At 37.3% G+C, this 16,288-nt stretch overlaps 1 protein-coding gene across 1 annotated transcript in view; it reads left to right on the top strand.

The window, feature by feature from the left end:
* The window catches only part of LOC140511640 (uncharacterized), a 97,855-nt gene that overhangs the window by 61,426 nt on the left and 20,141 nt on the right, over positions 1-16,288 (top strand). Inside the window, exon 8 of the mRNA XM_072620813.1 lies at positions 10,901-10,978. Within this exon, the coding sequence (XP_072476914.1) occupies positions 10,901-10,978 (78 nt within the window). The remainder of the gene's footprint in view (positions 1-10,900; positions 10,979-16,288) is intronic.

Here is a 16,288-nt window from a genome sequence, read left to right as displayed (position 1 = left end):
AATGTAGAGCTTACATTTTAAAACTCTAATAAGTTAAATGGACCAACCAGCTATAATAATAACAATAATAGTAATAATGAAGAAGAAGAGAAGAGGAGGAGGAAAAAGGAGGAGGAGGAGGAAGAAAAGGAGGGGGAAAGGAGGAAAAGGAGAAAGAGGAAGAGAGGAAGAAGGGGAAGAAAAAGGAGAAGAAGGAGCAAAAGGAGAAGAAGGAGATAGAGAAGAAGGAGAAGGAGAAGAAAGAGAAGAAGGAGAAGGAGAAGGAGAAGAAGAAAAAGGAGGAGAAAGGAGGAGAAGGAGAAGAAGTTTAAAAAGCACTTTGGAGTTTGTGAAGAGCTTTACATCAATTCTCTCATTTTATCCTCATTACAACCTTGGGAGGTAGGTACTGTTATTATCCCATTTTACAGATAAAGGAAGTGAAGCAGACAGCAAGCTAACTTGTCACACAGCTAATAAGTATCTGAGTTTAGATGTGAACTCAGGTCTTCTGGACTCCAAGTCCAGGGTTCTGGCACTCTCATGTAAATACCCAAACAAAAGATGCTATGTTTCAGAAACTGAGAGTGTGGACCCAGATAATATGGTCTGGTAAAAACTCCTGCTGAAAGTCAAGGGTGAGAGGATGAAAGCATTATCTAAGGGAAGAAACAAGAGGAGCAAGATCTAAGTCATGGGAATTTACTGCAAAATACTGCAGAGTATTGAAAATGAAGAAAAATGATTTTCCAAAATGGAACTCAAAAGGCCATTAAAATATCATGCCATTTATAAATATCTTAAAGTCTTACACCACTGCATGTTATTATTTTGTGTTCATCTAAATATCATAGTCCTAAAGATTGACAGTCTGTGCATGCTAGGGAGCCATAGCATTGCCTAGGGTGATATATCGGCAATATCTCAAGACTCTAAGTTTCTAAAAGTTCCAATTCATTGATTAATAGAAAAATAAGCTGGTGGCCCCTTTGGTTTTCAGACTGTCAGCTACCTCAGGTTCATTGGATGTTTGGAGTTATTCTAATTGTGTAAATATGACTTAGGTATTCCTTTCAAACTAAGTAGGAGCCCAAAAGAAATAGAAACATATTTAATTGAGAGCAAATAGTAAGTTTATACTCTGGAAAAAAAAATAGGCAACAGATCTGTTCTTGGTTCCCCTCCCTCTGTAAATACATAAAATGGGGAAAAGTTGCCAAAGGTGCTAAAGTGAAAGAAACAACTCTCAGAGAAAACCATGGGCTGGGAAAATTATCTCTCTCTCTTTTTTAAATGTATATTTTTAAAATTCTGGACTTTAACATCAAAGGGGGCATTTCTGCCCACACAGCAAAACACAAAAAGATTCTCTATGAAACTGTGAATCTTTATTTCATACTTCTTGCTTTATAAAAAAAAAAGTATATAATGAAGTCTACACATTACTTTCAAGACTGTCCTGTTGATCTGTGTTCCACCTGAAGTTGTGTCTTTTTTCTTTTGTGCATTAAAAAAGCCCTCCTTTTTTTGGTTTTTGCTCTTGCTAACATCCTATCACACCACTTTCTCCAATTAAGAGGAAAAAAATCTGATTGAATAAATCCATATCTCAAGAAATGACAGTAGTGCAGCTACACTTAAAAGAATCAGAGCAAAAGAAGATAAGCAACCAGCTTTCTGAGAGCTGGAGAGAGCTTAGAGTTATTGCAGACCATGAGCATGTAACTGATGGGACTTGGTTCTTTCTGCTAAGTTGGAGCATTTGGTCAGCAGTGTCCTCTGGTGGTAAAATAGAAAATCTCCAACTGTTCCACAGGTAATTCAACTTTTCTTTCAAAAAGAAAATTTGAAATTACAATTTAGTAAATATTTGTTAAGCATCTACTGTTTGCCATGTTCCAGCCTTCCCTTAAGAAGTTTGCAACTCTAATGCATAACAATAATTTGTGGTATTTTTCAGGGCATAGGAGAGCTCTAGAAAAAGTGCTTTAAAGTTTTTGAGGGAGAGATGTTTAAAGATAAAGGAAGAGCTGTGTATGAGCCCACACTAAAACAGTATAAAAGGACTATTAATAAATTTATCCTAGCTCTAGTTAAGTATTTTGAAAGGCTGATGTAGGAAAGAAGGTTTTAAGTAGTTTTGCTTGGCTCCAGAACCAAGACACAATAAGGACAAACTTCAGAGAAGAAGATTTCACCTGCACGTAAGAAAAAACTTTAGTAAATAGTGCTGAGCACCATAGAATAGACTATTTTTATCCCTAGGGATTTCCCATGACTAGAGGTTTCTGAGGAAAGGCTGACTGCTTCTTTATCTAGAATCCTATCAAGATGATTTCTGTCCATAAATGGGTTGTGCTAGATCGTCTCTGAGATCACTTCTAACTCTAAGATCTTAAGATTCTGTGAAATAACCTCCGTGTACTTATTATAGGAACACAGTAGGGCTATGATAGTATCCTACCTAGTTCAGGTTCGTAAGAGTATGTGCCCTATTTGAAGTAGTCTGGTGGAGTCTCATAGTTGGTGAATTTTATTTTTTCAGTTACTTCATTTTCTTTTCTTTCCTTTTTTGCCCTTAATAGTATTTTATTTCTTTCTACAAGTAAAGATAGTTTTCAACATTTATTTTTGTAATATTTTGAGTTCCAAATTTTCTCCCTTTTTCCCCTCCATACCCCTCCCCAGTGCAGCAAGTAATCTGATATAGTTATACATGTACAATGTTAAACATATTTTCACATTAGTCGTGTTGTGAAAGAAGAATAAAAACAAAAGGGAAAAACCACAACCCACCCCCCCCAAAAGTGAAAATAGTATGCGTTGATCTGCATTCAGACTCCATAGCTCTTTCTCTGGATGTGGTTGGTATTCTCCATCATGTGTCATTAGGAACTGTCTTGAACCATTGAATCAACTGAGAAGAGCTAAGTCTATCATAGTTGATCATCACACAATGTTGCTGTTACTATGTACAATGTTTTCCTGGTTCTGCTCACTTCACTCAGCATCAGTTCATGTAAATCTTTCTAGGTTTTTCTGAAATCCTCCTGCTCATCATTTCCTATACCACAATAGTATTCCATTACCTCCATATACCGCAACTTGTTCAGCCATTCCTCAATTGATGGGCATCCCCACAATTTCCGATTCTTTACCACCACAAAAAGAGCTGATATAAATATTTTTGTACATGTGGGTCCTTTCTCCTTTTTTATGATCTCTTTGGATTACAGACCTACTAGTAGTATTGCTGGATTAAAGGGTACACACAGTTTTACAGCCCTTTGGGCATAGTTCCAAATTGCTCTCCAGAATGGTTAGATCAGTTCACAATCCCACCAACAATGCATCAGTGTTCTAATTTTCCCCCATCCTATCCAAAATTTATCATTTTCTTTTTCTGCTATATTAGCCAATCTGATAGGTGTGAGGTGCTACCTTAGAATTGTTTTAATTTGCATTTCTCTAATTAATTGTGATTTAGAGCATTTTTATATGACTATAGACATCTTTAATTTCTTCATCTGAAAACCACCTATTCATATCTTTGACTATTTAGCAATTGGGAAGTGACTTGTATTCTTATAAATTTGACTCAGTTCTCTATATATTTGAGAAATGAGACCTTTATCAGAAACCCTGGTTGTAAAACTTATTTCCCAGATTTCTGCTTTCCTTCTAATCTTGGTTGCATTAGTTTTGTTTGTGCAAAACTTTTCAACTTAATGTAATCAAAATTGTCCATTTTGCATTTAATGATGTTTTCTACCTCTTATTTGGTTATAGCATTTCATTTTCTATGGAAGAGAAAAAAAATTCCCCACTCAACAGATTTACCTAGGTTGAAGGAACACAATGTGCTGTTATTAGGATTTGTTCTTAGAAAAACAAAGCAAAAAAAATAGAGGATAACTGCTTCAAATCTATCATTGACATGAATTTAGCATCATAACATTACAGCTACTGCTACTTCTTCTTCTTCTTCTTCTTCTTCTACTACTACTACTACTACTACTACTACTACTACTACTACTACTACTACTACTACTACTACTACCCTAACATTTATAAAATGCTTGCTATGAGCCAGGCAATGTGGTAAGTGCTTTGCAATTAATAATAATAATGGCTAACTTTTATACAGGACAGCTAGGTGGTGCAGTGGATAGAGCACTGGGTTTGGGATCAGGAAGGCTTATTTTAATGAGCTCAAATCTGGCTTCAGACATTTACTAGCTGTGTGACTCTGGTAAAGTCACTTAACCCTGCTTGACTCAGTTCCTCATCTGGAGAAAGAAATGGCAAACCAGTCCATTTGTCAAGAAAATCCCAAATTGGGTCACAAAGAGTCAGACGTGACTGAACTACAACTAAAACAGTTACTAGGCACTTACTAGGTGCCAGGCACTGTCTAAGCACGTTATGATAATTATCTCATTCAATCCTCACAACAGCCCTGGGAAGTAGGTCTATTATTATTCCCATTTTACAGATGAGGAAATTGAGGCAATAGACTTGCCTAGAGTATCCCCTTCACAGCTTCTGCACCTGTCCCCAAAGAACCAACATTATTTAGCAAATGAGAACAGCACAGGAAGCTGGCACTCTTTCCCTCCATATTTATGTGGAGTAAACAGCCATGGACATGACAGGATGATTTTGATACCAGACTGTTGACAGGCTCTGTACTGAGCAGGATGTTTTGTTGCAATTCAAAGGCTATGTATAGCCTTTTTTCCTCACTTTACAACATTCAATTCTGTACTACCCTTTAATTTGTGAACTGACAAAAATAAACCTCTCACATTCCTTCTAGAATATTTTAGTATTTTGAGTATTGTCATAGGGGCACTGGTCTGGAGCTGAAGAGGATTTTTAGAATCTTTCACATATCAGAAAGTACTTATTGAAGGAATCAAGGAATAGAATTCTGACCCTATCACAGGATGGCATCTATCCTGATCCTATATCTGACCCTATCCACGGGATGTGGAAAGAGCACTGGATTTGGAGTCAGAGAACCCAGGTTTGAATCTCAACTCTGCCACTTATTAATGGTACCTCTTGGTCCAAATTACTAGCTTACTAGTTGCCACTTAAACTAGTCCAGTACACTCTTTTACAGAAGAGGAAACTGAGGTCCCAGTGGGGTTATGTGATTTAATTGATGTCACCATTGTGGTAGTGGCAGAGAAAGGTCAGCAATGATACTAAAGTCGGGGGTAAGGTGAGGTGGGAGGCAGTGCCAGGATTGGAAAGAGAAATGGAGAGGATCAAGAGCAAAGGAGAGGGAAAATAGAGGGAATACGAGAAAAGAGATTCATTTTGTAAAGAATGCTGGGGTCAGATACCTCCCAAATTAGCCTGGTTCTAAAGTTACTGTACAAAAATGTCCACCAGATGGAGCTCCAAAAGTACCTTATGTCATATTTTTTTGAAAAAGTAGAGTTCAAGGAATCTATTTCCTTGCAGATTGAATGTCTTCTATTATACACTGTATCAAGCATTTGAAGGATACACACAGCCAATAATTTAGTTTTTTTTTTAAAAAATAGCTGTAAGGAAGTAGTGCTTTGCATTAGAACATGAATGAATTTAAAAATTTTTTAAAATAATGTTTTATTTCCCCCAATTACTGTAAAAATATTTTTTAACATTTTTTAAAATTCCAAATTCTATCCCTTCCTTCCTGTACTCCCCCTTCCCTAAGATGGTAAGTAATCTGATATGGGTTATACATGTGCAACCATGGAAAACATTTCCATATTGGTCATTTTGTGCAAAAAAAAGAAAAGAAAGAAAGAAGGGAGGGAGGGAGGAAGGAAGAAAAAGAAAGAGAAAGAAAGGAGTTTTTCTTTGGTCTACAATGAATGAATTTTTAAAAGGAAAACTAGGGGACTATTTCCTGGGCTGCCTATTCTCCTCAGTTATTTTTAAAATAAAATTTAAATGAAAAAAGAATTCTAAATCATGCTCAAATAAGCAACCAACATGTTACAGTACGAATACTGTCTCTTCATTGTTAACAGCAGAACAAGTCTGGGTCTCTTCACACTCCTCCCCCCCCTACCCCCCACGCCTCAGGCCCCACCATCAGTGCTTTCTACACCACATACTAACTGGAGGTTTTGCTCTATTTTATCCCAGGGCTATGAGCCCATTTGCTTTTCACCACTCAGACCAGGTACAAATATAAAGTCAGCTACAGTGTAGGGTCTTGCATTGTGATGGGCCTCTAAACATTTTCTTTTAATGGTATGGTACAATTCAGGACTTTGTATTAGTTAATTCAGTCTTGCTGCCCTAGCATAACTCCTATTTGATGTTGTTGGGCCATTTCAGTCATGTCCACTTCCTCATGACCCCACATGGGCTTTGCTTGGCAGAGATACTGGAGAAGTTTGCCATTTTCTTCTCCAGCTCATTTTACAGGTGAGGAAACTGAGGCAAACTGGGCCACACTGTTAGTAAGTGTCTGAGGCCAGATTTGAACTCAGGCCTTCCAGACTCCAGGTCTGATGCTCTATCCACTGAGTTACTCAGTTGTCCACGCTCCTATTTAAATTTCTATATATTTAGACTATGGGAATAGGAGACAGCAGATCTGGATTTTAGAACTGACTCTATGAAACCTTGAGTTAGTTACTAAAACCTCTCTGAGCCACTTGTACAGAGCAAGTATATGTAAAAGGATTTTGTAAAAGGTCATCAGCATTGATAATCATTTTCTAAGTACCTAATATATGTCATAAACTGTACTAAATGCAAAAAAATATCCCCCCCAAATAAAACTATAGTCCTAGTCCTCAAGGATCTCACATCCTTATTTGGAAGGTAATCTGCAAATAACTAGGTATATTCAAGATACAGTGTGAATGGAAGCTAACCTACAGAAATGTACTGCATCGTGCCAACGGACCTGTGATCTCATCAGTACAGGCATTCCATCCAACAATGCATTTGGCAATCCATCCATGCCTGCCCTTACAAATGATTATCATTTGTCATATTATTATTCGTTAAAGAGATCACAGGGACAGTTGCCCATCATGCTAGTTTAGAAAGACATTCCTATTTATTTCTACCTAAAAAAGTTTGGCAAACCCTTAATATATATCATGTTTTTTTCTCCCTAAATTGCCTTTTTACTGAAAATAGTCCTTTTGTAAAAACCACTTTTTAAATTATTAATCAGCTCCAAAGTCTGTGTTACCACTAATACTTTTCTTCCCTTGCTCTGAAGAATTGATTCTGGATTCCTTTTTCTAAATTTTAGCTTGGAGCAAGTTTCTTCAGATAATGCTCAAGCTATTACAGCAATAGTGAAGGTTTTTTTAAGGCAAAGTATTAACAAATGTGCCATTTTATTAAAGTGTACACCCTAGTGCATAGACTGGAATGGGGAACGGAAGTATTGTGAGATTACTTTTTGTGGATGAGGTTTTTTTTTTCTAATTACAGGCACAGTGAAGCTGTATAATTATGTTCTCTTGATTGAACTCTAGGCTGCTTTGGAGTTAGTTTGGGAAATATATATGTTAATTCAAACCATGTCCATAGAACAGTTCACCACTGACTCTTTGAATGGTTCAAAATTCTATAATACTAGCAAGGCCATTCAATTTTTGGACAAGCATCTCTTACCCTGTAACTTCCACCTATTAGTTTGACACACTGAATCCAAGCAGAATAAATATATCTAATCCATTTTCCACATGACCTCCATTCAAACATCTAAAGCCACAAATTAACCATGCTCTCATTCAGGTCTCCTCTACTCCAAGCCAAACATCCCTGGTTTCACCAAATATTCACATAGCATGATTTCAGCACCCTTTACTATTCCAGTTCTGCTCATTAGGATAGATTCTAGCATGTCAATGCCCTTCCTAAAATCTTGTACCCAGAACTGTATGGAACATTCCAAATCTGACTGAGAGAACATTCAAACTACTGCCTCCCTCGCTTTGATATATTTTCTTGTATAATTGTTTTCTTGTATAATTGTTTTATTCTTTTTTCCCTACACACTGGATTATAAATTATATAATTATATATTATATATGCAATATATAATTATGTATATAATTATAAATAGATTATAAATACCCTAGGGGAAGGGAGCAAGTCTTTTTTGTATATTTTTGTACCTTACAGCCTGTAGCACAGTGCCCTTCAAATAGCAGATGTTAATGCTAACAATCATTAGATGTTAATAATTGTTAAATGAATCAATGAATAGAATTCCCTCTCCCTAAGACAGCATGGCATAGTGGAAAGAGTCAGAAAATCTGGGTGTGAGTCTTGGCTCTGCCACTTACTGACTGTGTGATGTTGGCCAAATGCTTTACCTCTTTGGAGCTCAGTTTTCTTATCTGTCAAATGAAAGAGTTGGACCAGATGACCTCTAAGGTCCCTTCCAGGTCTAAATGCATAAGTCTATGTCTTGAGATCATACTGTTTGAGGCCTAGGCCTTGTTTTTTTCATTTGGAAAAGGAGAGATGGGACCAGACATCTCTTTTAACTCTAATTATTTTTGTTCTTTGGCAGTTTCAGTCCTGTGGTCATTCTCTGCCTCAGTTCTTACTCAGCCTTAATCACTGAATGGGCATTGCCTCAGTCAAACTCAGACCTGGTAAAGACCTTAGCTTAAAAAGGCCAAGGTTTCCTACTACATCCATGGTCATCTCCAGTCATGCTGATCTATATCTCGCCATTGGACCCAGATGGCTCCAGAGGAGAAAGTGAGGCAGGTGACTTTGCACAGCCCTACCTCACTTAAATCCAACTCACTTGCATGTCATGGCATCACCTCCTTGATGTCATGGTCCTCTCCAGAAACAATGGACAAACAACATGTCAAAATTGCCAAAAAAATCTCAAAACAAATACCATTAATTTTTTAATGTAATCTCTTCAATATATTCTATTGAGTGGTCAAGAAGTTACCTGTTGATAGATTAGGAAAGGAAAACACTTGTTATCAACTACTGTGAATAAGCCTTAGATTCTACAATGTCAAGAACCAGACCCTCTGTGTTCTTGTTCAAAATCCTAAGGAGTTACATGACAAAGAACGTAGTATTTAAGAGCTCAGAGTCCTTACTTAGATGGTAGTAGCCTGTGTGAAATGCGAACTGCGATCTTATTTCTCAGACATAGTATAAGTGATCATTAGCAGAGAATCTTAGCATCTTTTATTGTATTGCAATATCTCATTAAAATGAAATCCATGAGGTACTTATCATATCCTTTCTAATAAGTCTATACCTAAAAATGTATGCCATTTTTTCTTTTATGATTCCAAGTTTTAATTTGGATTAGGAAAAAAGTATTACTTGCTAGCTTCAAAGCACAGACACCCTAAAAAAACTGAATACCAGTGGTCTGAACATATTTTCTGGTGACAATAATAATTCTTCCTCTGTTTATGTCTCTGTTTTTCATTTCATCTTGAAGTTTAGAACCAGAGTGGGACTAAAAATGCTTTATGATGAGTCTTACCTGGTATTCAGTTTGCCTATTTTCTATTCGTAGAAGATTAACCCTAAACATTGTATTTTTTTGGAACCCAATTTGAACCATTAAAAAAACAAGTATTTTAAAAGCTAAATGCTTGATGTCAGAAAGGGACTTTTGCACACATCTAAAGTTCCCACAGGCCTTAACACAACTATATTCTCTTTGGATGAGAGAAGTTTTTGGTTTTGTGATTTTTAAACACTATCTGTAAAGTGGATTGATCTGTTTTCTCATGTTAGAAATCCTGAATAATTTAAAAATGTCAATTGCATCTGTTGTTGAGTCATTTTGCAGTCATGTCTCACTCTTTGTGACTTCGCTTGAGGTTTGCCATTTCCTTCTCCAGCTCACTTCACAGATGAGGAAACTGAGGCAAACAGGATTAAGTGACTTGCCCAGGGTCACACAGCTGGTGTGTGTCTGAAGCCAGATTTGAACTCAGGAAGATGAGTCTTCCTGTCTCCAGGTCCAGCACTGTATCCACTGTGCTCCCTAGCTGCCCTCAATTACAGTTATGTCCCAATTAGTGCAAACCATGAATTCCCGTAAAGTGGTGTCATTATTTGAATTCATATTCCATATTTTTATTGGACTGGAACCCATTGCCACATTTTATATAATTGTAATTTCAAATAGTGCAAATTTGAATTCAGGGAAATAATTTTTCACATTAATCAGGATCTAGCTGCAATGATGATAGCTAACTTTTGTCCAGTGCTTTAAGGTTTGCAAAATACTTTATATAGATTATCTGAGTGGTTTTCACAATAACCGTAAAAAGTAGATGCATTTATTGTTCCCATTTTATGTGTAGGGGAACTGAGGTTAAAAGAGGTTGTGACTTGCCCATTACATGCCTAGTAAATGTCCAAGGCAGGATTAGAACTCAGGTCTTCTTGAACTGAGTCCAACAATTTAAGTCTCCTACATTATATTTTCATTGAGAATTTGATAGAGGGCAAATTAATTCAAAGGTCTTCTACTCTTTTTTTTTTTTTTGGTATATTCATTCCTTTATCAGTTCCTTCTTCGTTGCCTCCATTTATTAAGGGCAAGATATATACATATTTCTGCAAAAAGAGTTGCCTTCAAAGGTCCTTCAGTTTGTTTGGGTGGACAAGTCCATGCATGGATGGGGTAACAAGGGAATAGGTGCATGTGTCTGATAGGGTGATACGAACCACACAGGCATTGGGGTACAAGGGACTGAGAAATAAAGACATACTTAATGGACACTACTATGTCCACAGCAAAAGTTAACAGGTTGAAAAATCATCAAATTGGATTTTTTATCATAAAATGATAAGTGGTACATACAGCTTTATTTTAAGATATCCCCTGGTAAGCTGGTCCATCTTTCTAAATTCTCACATTTGTGTTCTCCTTTCTCTACAGGGATCTGCCAATATTCTCTTCCTGGGCAAAAGAGAAGATCGATTTTCTTGTTCACTGCTCCCTGCTCAGACGCTACAGGTTGTCAGTTGTAAAATTCTGCAGTCTTATAAACTATAGAACTTATGGGGCTGTTAATGATCTCTGTTAGCTATAGAGATGAGTATGAGCTTTGAACATGATCTTATCAAGTTATCATGTCTTGGTTATTTAATCCCTAAATTCCACATAAGAACATATCCAAACCATCTTGGAAAGAGATAAATCAAACCCATTTAAAAAACATTTGTTGGGGGGTAGAGCCAAAACGGTGGAGTAACAATACTCACTTTCTAGAGTACTGCCCCTGATCCCAGCCAAATACCTGTAAAAAGTGGTTCTAAACTAATTCTGGAGCTGCAGAACCCACAGAATGATGGAGTGAAGCAAATCTCCAGCCCAAGACAGCCTGTAAAGTTGCTGAGAAGTGTCTATTGTGCCATGCTGGGAGCAGAGCACAGTCCAATGTGGGCCACGTTGACACAGACGGGACCTGAGTAGGCCTTGGGGAGACTGAATCTCTCACACATGTGGCAGTTTCCAGACTTCATAACCCCAAAACACTGAGGACAGATTGGAAAGTCAGTGGAAAAAGCCTGTGGGTCCAGTCCAGGAGAATGGAATGGTCTGGCCCCAGCCCCAGGATGGCAGAGCAGGGAGGGAACAAAAGAATCTGCGGTAGCCACAGCAGCAGCAGAGACAGACAGCAACTATTTCTGGAGCTCTAGGCCCACAGATTGTGTGGGGATTTAGTAATTGACAGTTCACCACCCACTGGAAGCAGATAACTACCTTGACAAAGAGGTTGAAAGTCAAGTAAATGGCTGGGGAAATGAGCAAAAACTGGAAAAAGAATCAGACTACAGACTCTTACTCTGGTGACAAGGAAGACCAAAACATGCAAACAGAAGAAAATGAAATTAAAGCTCCTCTATCAAAAGCCTCCAAGAAAAATATGAATTGGTCTCAGGCCATGGAAGAGCTCAAAACATATTTTGAAAATCAAGTAAGAGAAGTAGAGCAAAAATTGGGAAAAGAAATAAGAGAGATGAAAGAAAATCATGACAAGTGAGTCAACAGCTTGCTAAAGGAGACTCAAAAAACTGCTGAAGAAAATTACACTGTAAAAAATAGACTAACCCAAATGGCAAAAGAGATCCAAAAAGTCAATGAGGAGAAGAAGGCTTTAAAAAGCAGAACTGGGCAGATGGAAAAGGAGGTAAAAAAGCTCACTGAAGAAAATAATTCCTTAAAGATTAGAATAGAGCAGATGGAAACTAACGACCTTATGAAAAATCAAGAAATTGTATAACAAAACCAAAGGAATGAAAAAATAGCAGACAAAGTGAAATATCTCATTGGAAAAACAACTGACCTGGAAAATAGAGCCAGGAGAGACAATTTTAAAATTATGGAACTACCTGAAAGCTAGGATCAAAAAAAGAGCCTAGGCATCATCTTTCATGAAATTATCAAGGAAAATTGCCCTGATATTCTAGAACCAGAGGGTAAAATAAATATTGAAAGAATTCATCATTCACCTCCTGAAAGAGATACAAAAAGAGAAACTCCTAGAAATATTGTAGCCAAATTCCAGAGTTTCCAGGTCCAGGAGAAAATATTACAAGCAGTCATAAAGAAGCAATTCAAGTATTGTGCAAATGCAATCAGGATAACACAAGATCTAGCAACTTCTACATTAAGGGACTGAAGGGCTTGGAACAGGATATTCCAGAAGTCAAAGGAACTGGGATTAAAATCAAGAATCACCTACCCAGCAAAACTGAGTATAATACTTCAAGGGAAAAAATGGTCATTCAAAGGACTTTCAGGCATTCTTGATGAAAAGACCAGAGCTGAAGAGAAAATTTGACTTTCAAACACAAGAAAAAAAGTTTATCGACAGATATTCTCTAACTCTCACTGTTGGCAGCTCAAGTCTTTGAGCCATGAGGACCTGGGTTCCATCTCACCTCGAATACTAGTTGTGTGACTCTTGACAGTTTTCTCATTTGAAAAATGATTTTGGGGGGGAAGTAGGCTAGATGGATTTTAAGGTCCTTCCTAATACATAATCTATTATTCTGTGATTTCTCTGATCCATTTTCCTTTCTTTCTTCAGTGCATTTGTAAGTCAGCTAGCTGGGTAAAAACTGTTTCTAAATACTCTTCACATACTAAGACTGTGGTACCAGCCATTTATTTTTCTTTATTCTAGGATAAAAGAGGGCAACCCAAGTTATTTTATCCTACTATTGAGACTAATTTTAAATTTCCTACCTGTTCACCCTGGAATTTGCTCCCTCCCACTCATTAAGAACCTTTCTCCCTTATGGTTAGTCCGATTGGGGTGGTAAGAGAGAGTCATGCTGGCTAAATCTCCCTTAGCTGAGGGAAGTGTAAGCTATTATGGTCAAGGAGGAACAGAATGTCTTGTGTAGTATGAGCTCTAGGCATATCAGTCAATCAACAAGCATTTATTTCTATGATTCCTTAGTTCTTCCTTTCCACCTGGACAGTCACCTTTGTGGCTCTGCTCTGAGCTTTTAAGTTTGGATTGTTTCTTCACCAACACAAGAAAAGAAAACCACAGGATCCAACATTTTCCCTCTAGGGTCAAGTCAACAAGCATTCATTAAGGTCTTAGAATGTGTTAAATGCCATGTTCATCATACAAAGACAATAACCAAGTTCCTGCGGGATTTCAAGGAGCTCACAATCTAATGATAACCTGTTTCTCCCACTTAGTGGTAAAAATGAGCAGTGACAGCTTTTCTTGAGGTTCTAGTTGTTCTTTGTGAAAAGGAAATGTGTGTGTGTGTGTGTGTGTGTTCTTTCCTTTCCTATATGGAAAAGCAGCAAAAGAGAAAAGGAAATCATAACTATTTTCCAAATGTTGCCACAATTAGCCGAAACAACATAGTCATTATGGCTCCAATACAACATTATATCTTGTAAATATGCAAGAAATGTGTGATTGTTCCCGTGGCACTTTTAAAGTGCTAAAACCCTCCTACTCTCCACCTAATTTGTGCATATTGCTTAAAACAATCATGGGGGGAATTTTCCTAGTGTTTTGACTATTTAAGTATAGGTGATATTTATTATCATATCTATCCTTACGCACAAGAAAGGCTTGAACAGCCAGTTCAAACAAAGTGTGTTGGGGGGAGGGGAGAGGAGGGGCGAGGAATCTCTCCAAGATACACCAGTGTCTTCATTTGACTTAGGTGGTCAGGATAGCTGTCTTAAAGTGTTTGAAGGTATGTCCTGTGGAAGACAGATTACACAACTTCTATTTGGTCTCTAAAGGTGGAATGAGGAGCAGGGGCCAAAGTGGCAGAGAAGCAAACTCAGGTTCACTGTAAAGAACTTCCCAAGAGAACTCTCCAAAAAGGGAGATGGGGAACTTCAGCAGGTAGTGGGCTGCTCACCACCCTGACTGGAAGGTTTTAAGCAATACCTGGATGATGACATGTTGGGTAGGTCTCTGTCAGTTATAGGTGGATCACACAACCTCGAGGTGTCCCATTTTCTGAGATGTTTTATTTTCTTGTGACATTTATGCCTCTAAATATGCTGGTCTTCTGTTGCTGTGTTTTCAGAATTCAGGCAGTTTTAAATTTAGAACTGAAGAGCTAAGTACTCCAACATGAGTTAGTTTTTATTCCCAAGAAGGTCTGAGGAGTTAATTTCCTGAGTCTTTTTTTTTTCTCATTGTAGGACAATTTAAGTTAATGGGTGCAGAAAAAAATATTTTAACATATAAAGAAAATTAAATGAGCATTGTTTTTTATACATTTCCTGATTAGAAGGTGCATCACTTATTAGTGTTTCCTGAACATTAATTTGGGGTAAATTACCGTACTCTGTTTTGAAGGCAAAACAAAAGAAAAAGGAGATGTAGTGCAACCTGCCTTCTTGCAGCGAGGTTACAATTTAATTGGAAAAATAGGACACTTTTATAGAACAGAGAACTTTATTCTATGCCTGGCTATTGTATTTATTATGCACTTCTGTACATCTCAATAACTCATGTCTGTAGCCTGTTGGTTATCTCTAGCTGGATATCCCACAGGTAAATCAAATGGAATGTGTCACTATTTATCTCCTCAGATCTAACCCTGCTCCAAACATCTTCGTAGTCTTTCCATATTTCCTTATATATTTACTATTTATAAATTTGTGGTACCACAATATTCTATTCTATTAATATGCCTTAATTTATCTATTCTCTAGTTGTTGAACATATGAATGATTTTCATTTTTCCTTTACAAGTATAACATCCATGAATATTTTTATACAGATAGAACTATGGTAATTTTTATGATGTTTTGAGAATAGCATTCCAGCAATTATTTCTCTTAGTCCAAAGGTATGATGAGTTCTGTGACTTTTCACATATTGCTAATACAGCTCTCAGAAGTGTTTACAGTAGTCTGTAGTTCTATTGATGTCTGTTTCCCTACAACAATCTTTCAAAATTTTTTTGCCATTTCTAGTGAATGTAAGCTAGGCTTTCAAGATTTTCTTGACATGGGCCCTTTTTCCATTTCCTACTCATTGCCAGGATATTGCAGCCTCAGTTATCCCCTTTCTTGAATCTTCACCCTGTCTTTTCTGCCTTCAAGTATGCTCATCTCTCCATTCTCCAAAAGTCATCAATATGCCCTACCATCCCTTATTTTCGCATACCTCTCCTCCCTTTTTCAGTCAAGCTTCAAGAAAAAGCCATCTACATTTGCGGTGTCCATTTTCCCTTCTATCACTTTTCAATCCTTTTCAATACAGTTTCCAACTTCTTCACTCACTGAAACTTCTCTTTCCAAAGTTACCAACAATTTTTATGACCAAATCTGATGTTTTTTTCTGTCCTAGTTCTTCTTGATCTATTTGCTGCCTCTGACACTGCCAACGACCATCTTCTCCCAAATAATCTCTCTAGGTATTTAATAGCACTACTCTTTCCTGGTTCTCCTCCTACCTGACAACTTTTTCTTAGTCTTCTTGTTGATTTATCATCCATAATCATGTCTCTTAAATGTGAATGCTCCCCCAAGGTTCTGTCTCAGGCTCTTATCTTCTCCCTCTGCAATCTTGTTACGTAACCTCATCAGCTCCTGTAGGTTTACCTATTGTTTTTGCAGATGACTAATAGATCTACGTATCCCATCCCAGTCGCTCCCTCTTTAGCTTTAGTCATGCAACACCAGTTGGCTAGTGGACATTAAAAGTTAGATGTCCCAGAGACATATCAAATTCACCGTGTCAAAAGCTGAATTCATCATCTTTCTCCTCAAAACCACCACTCTTCCAAACTTCCTAGTTTTTATCCAAAGTACCACCATTCA

The sequence above is a fragment of the Notamacropus eugenii genome, chromosome 6 (assembly GCF_028372415.1).
Source record: "Notamacropus eugenii isolate mMacEug1 chromosome 6, mMacEug1.pri_v2, whole genome shotgun sequence".
Lineage (NCBI taxonomy): Eukaryota > Metazoa > Chordata > Mammalia > Diprotodontia > Macropodidae > Notamacropus > Notamacropus eugenii.
Note: the sequence above shows the minus strand (reverse complement) of the source record. Positions and strands in the feature narration are given on the sequence as shown.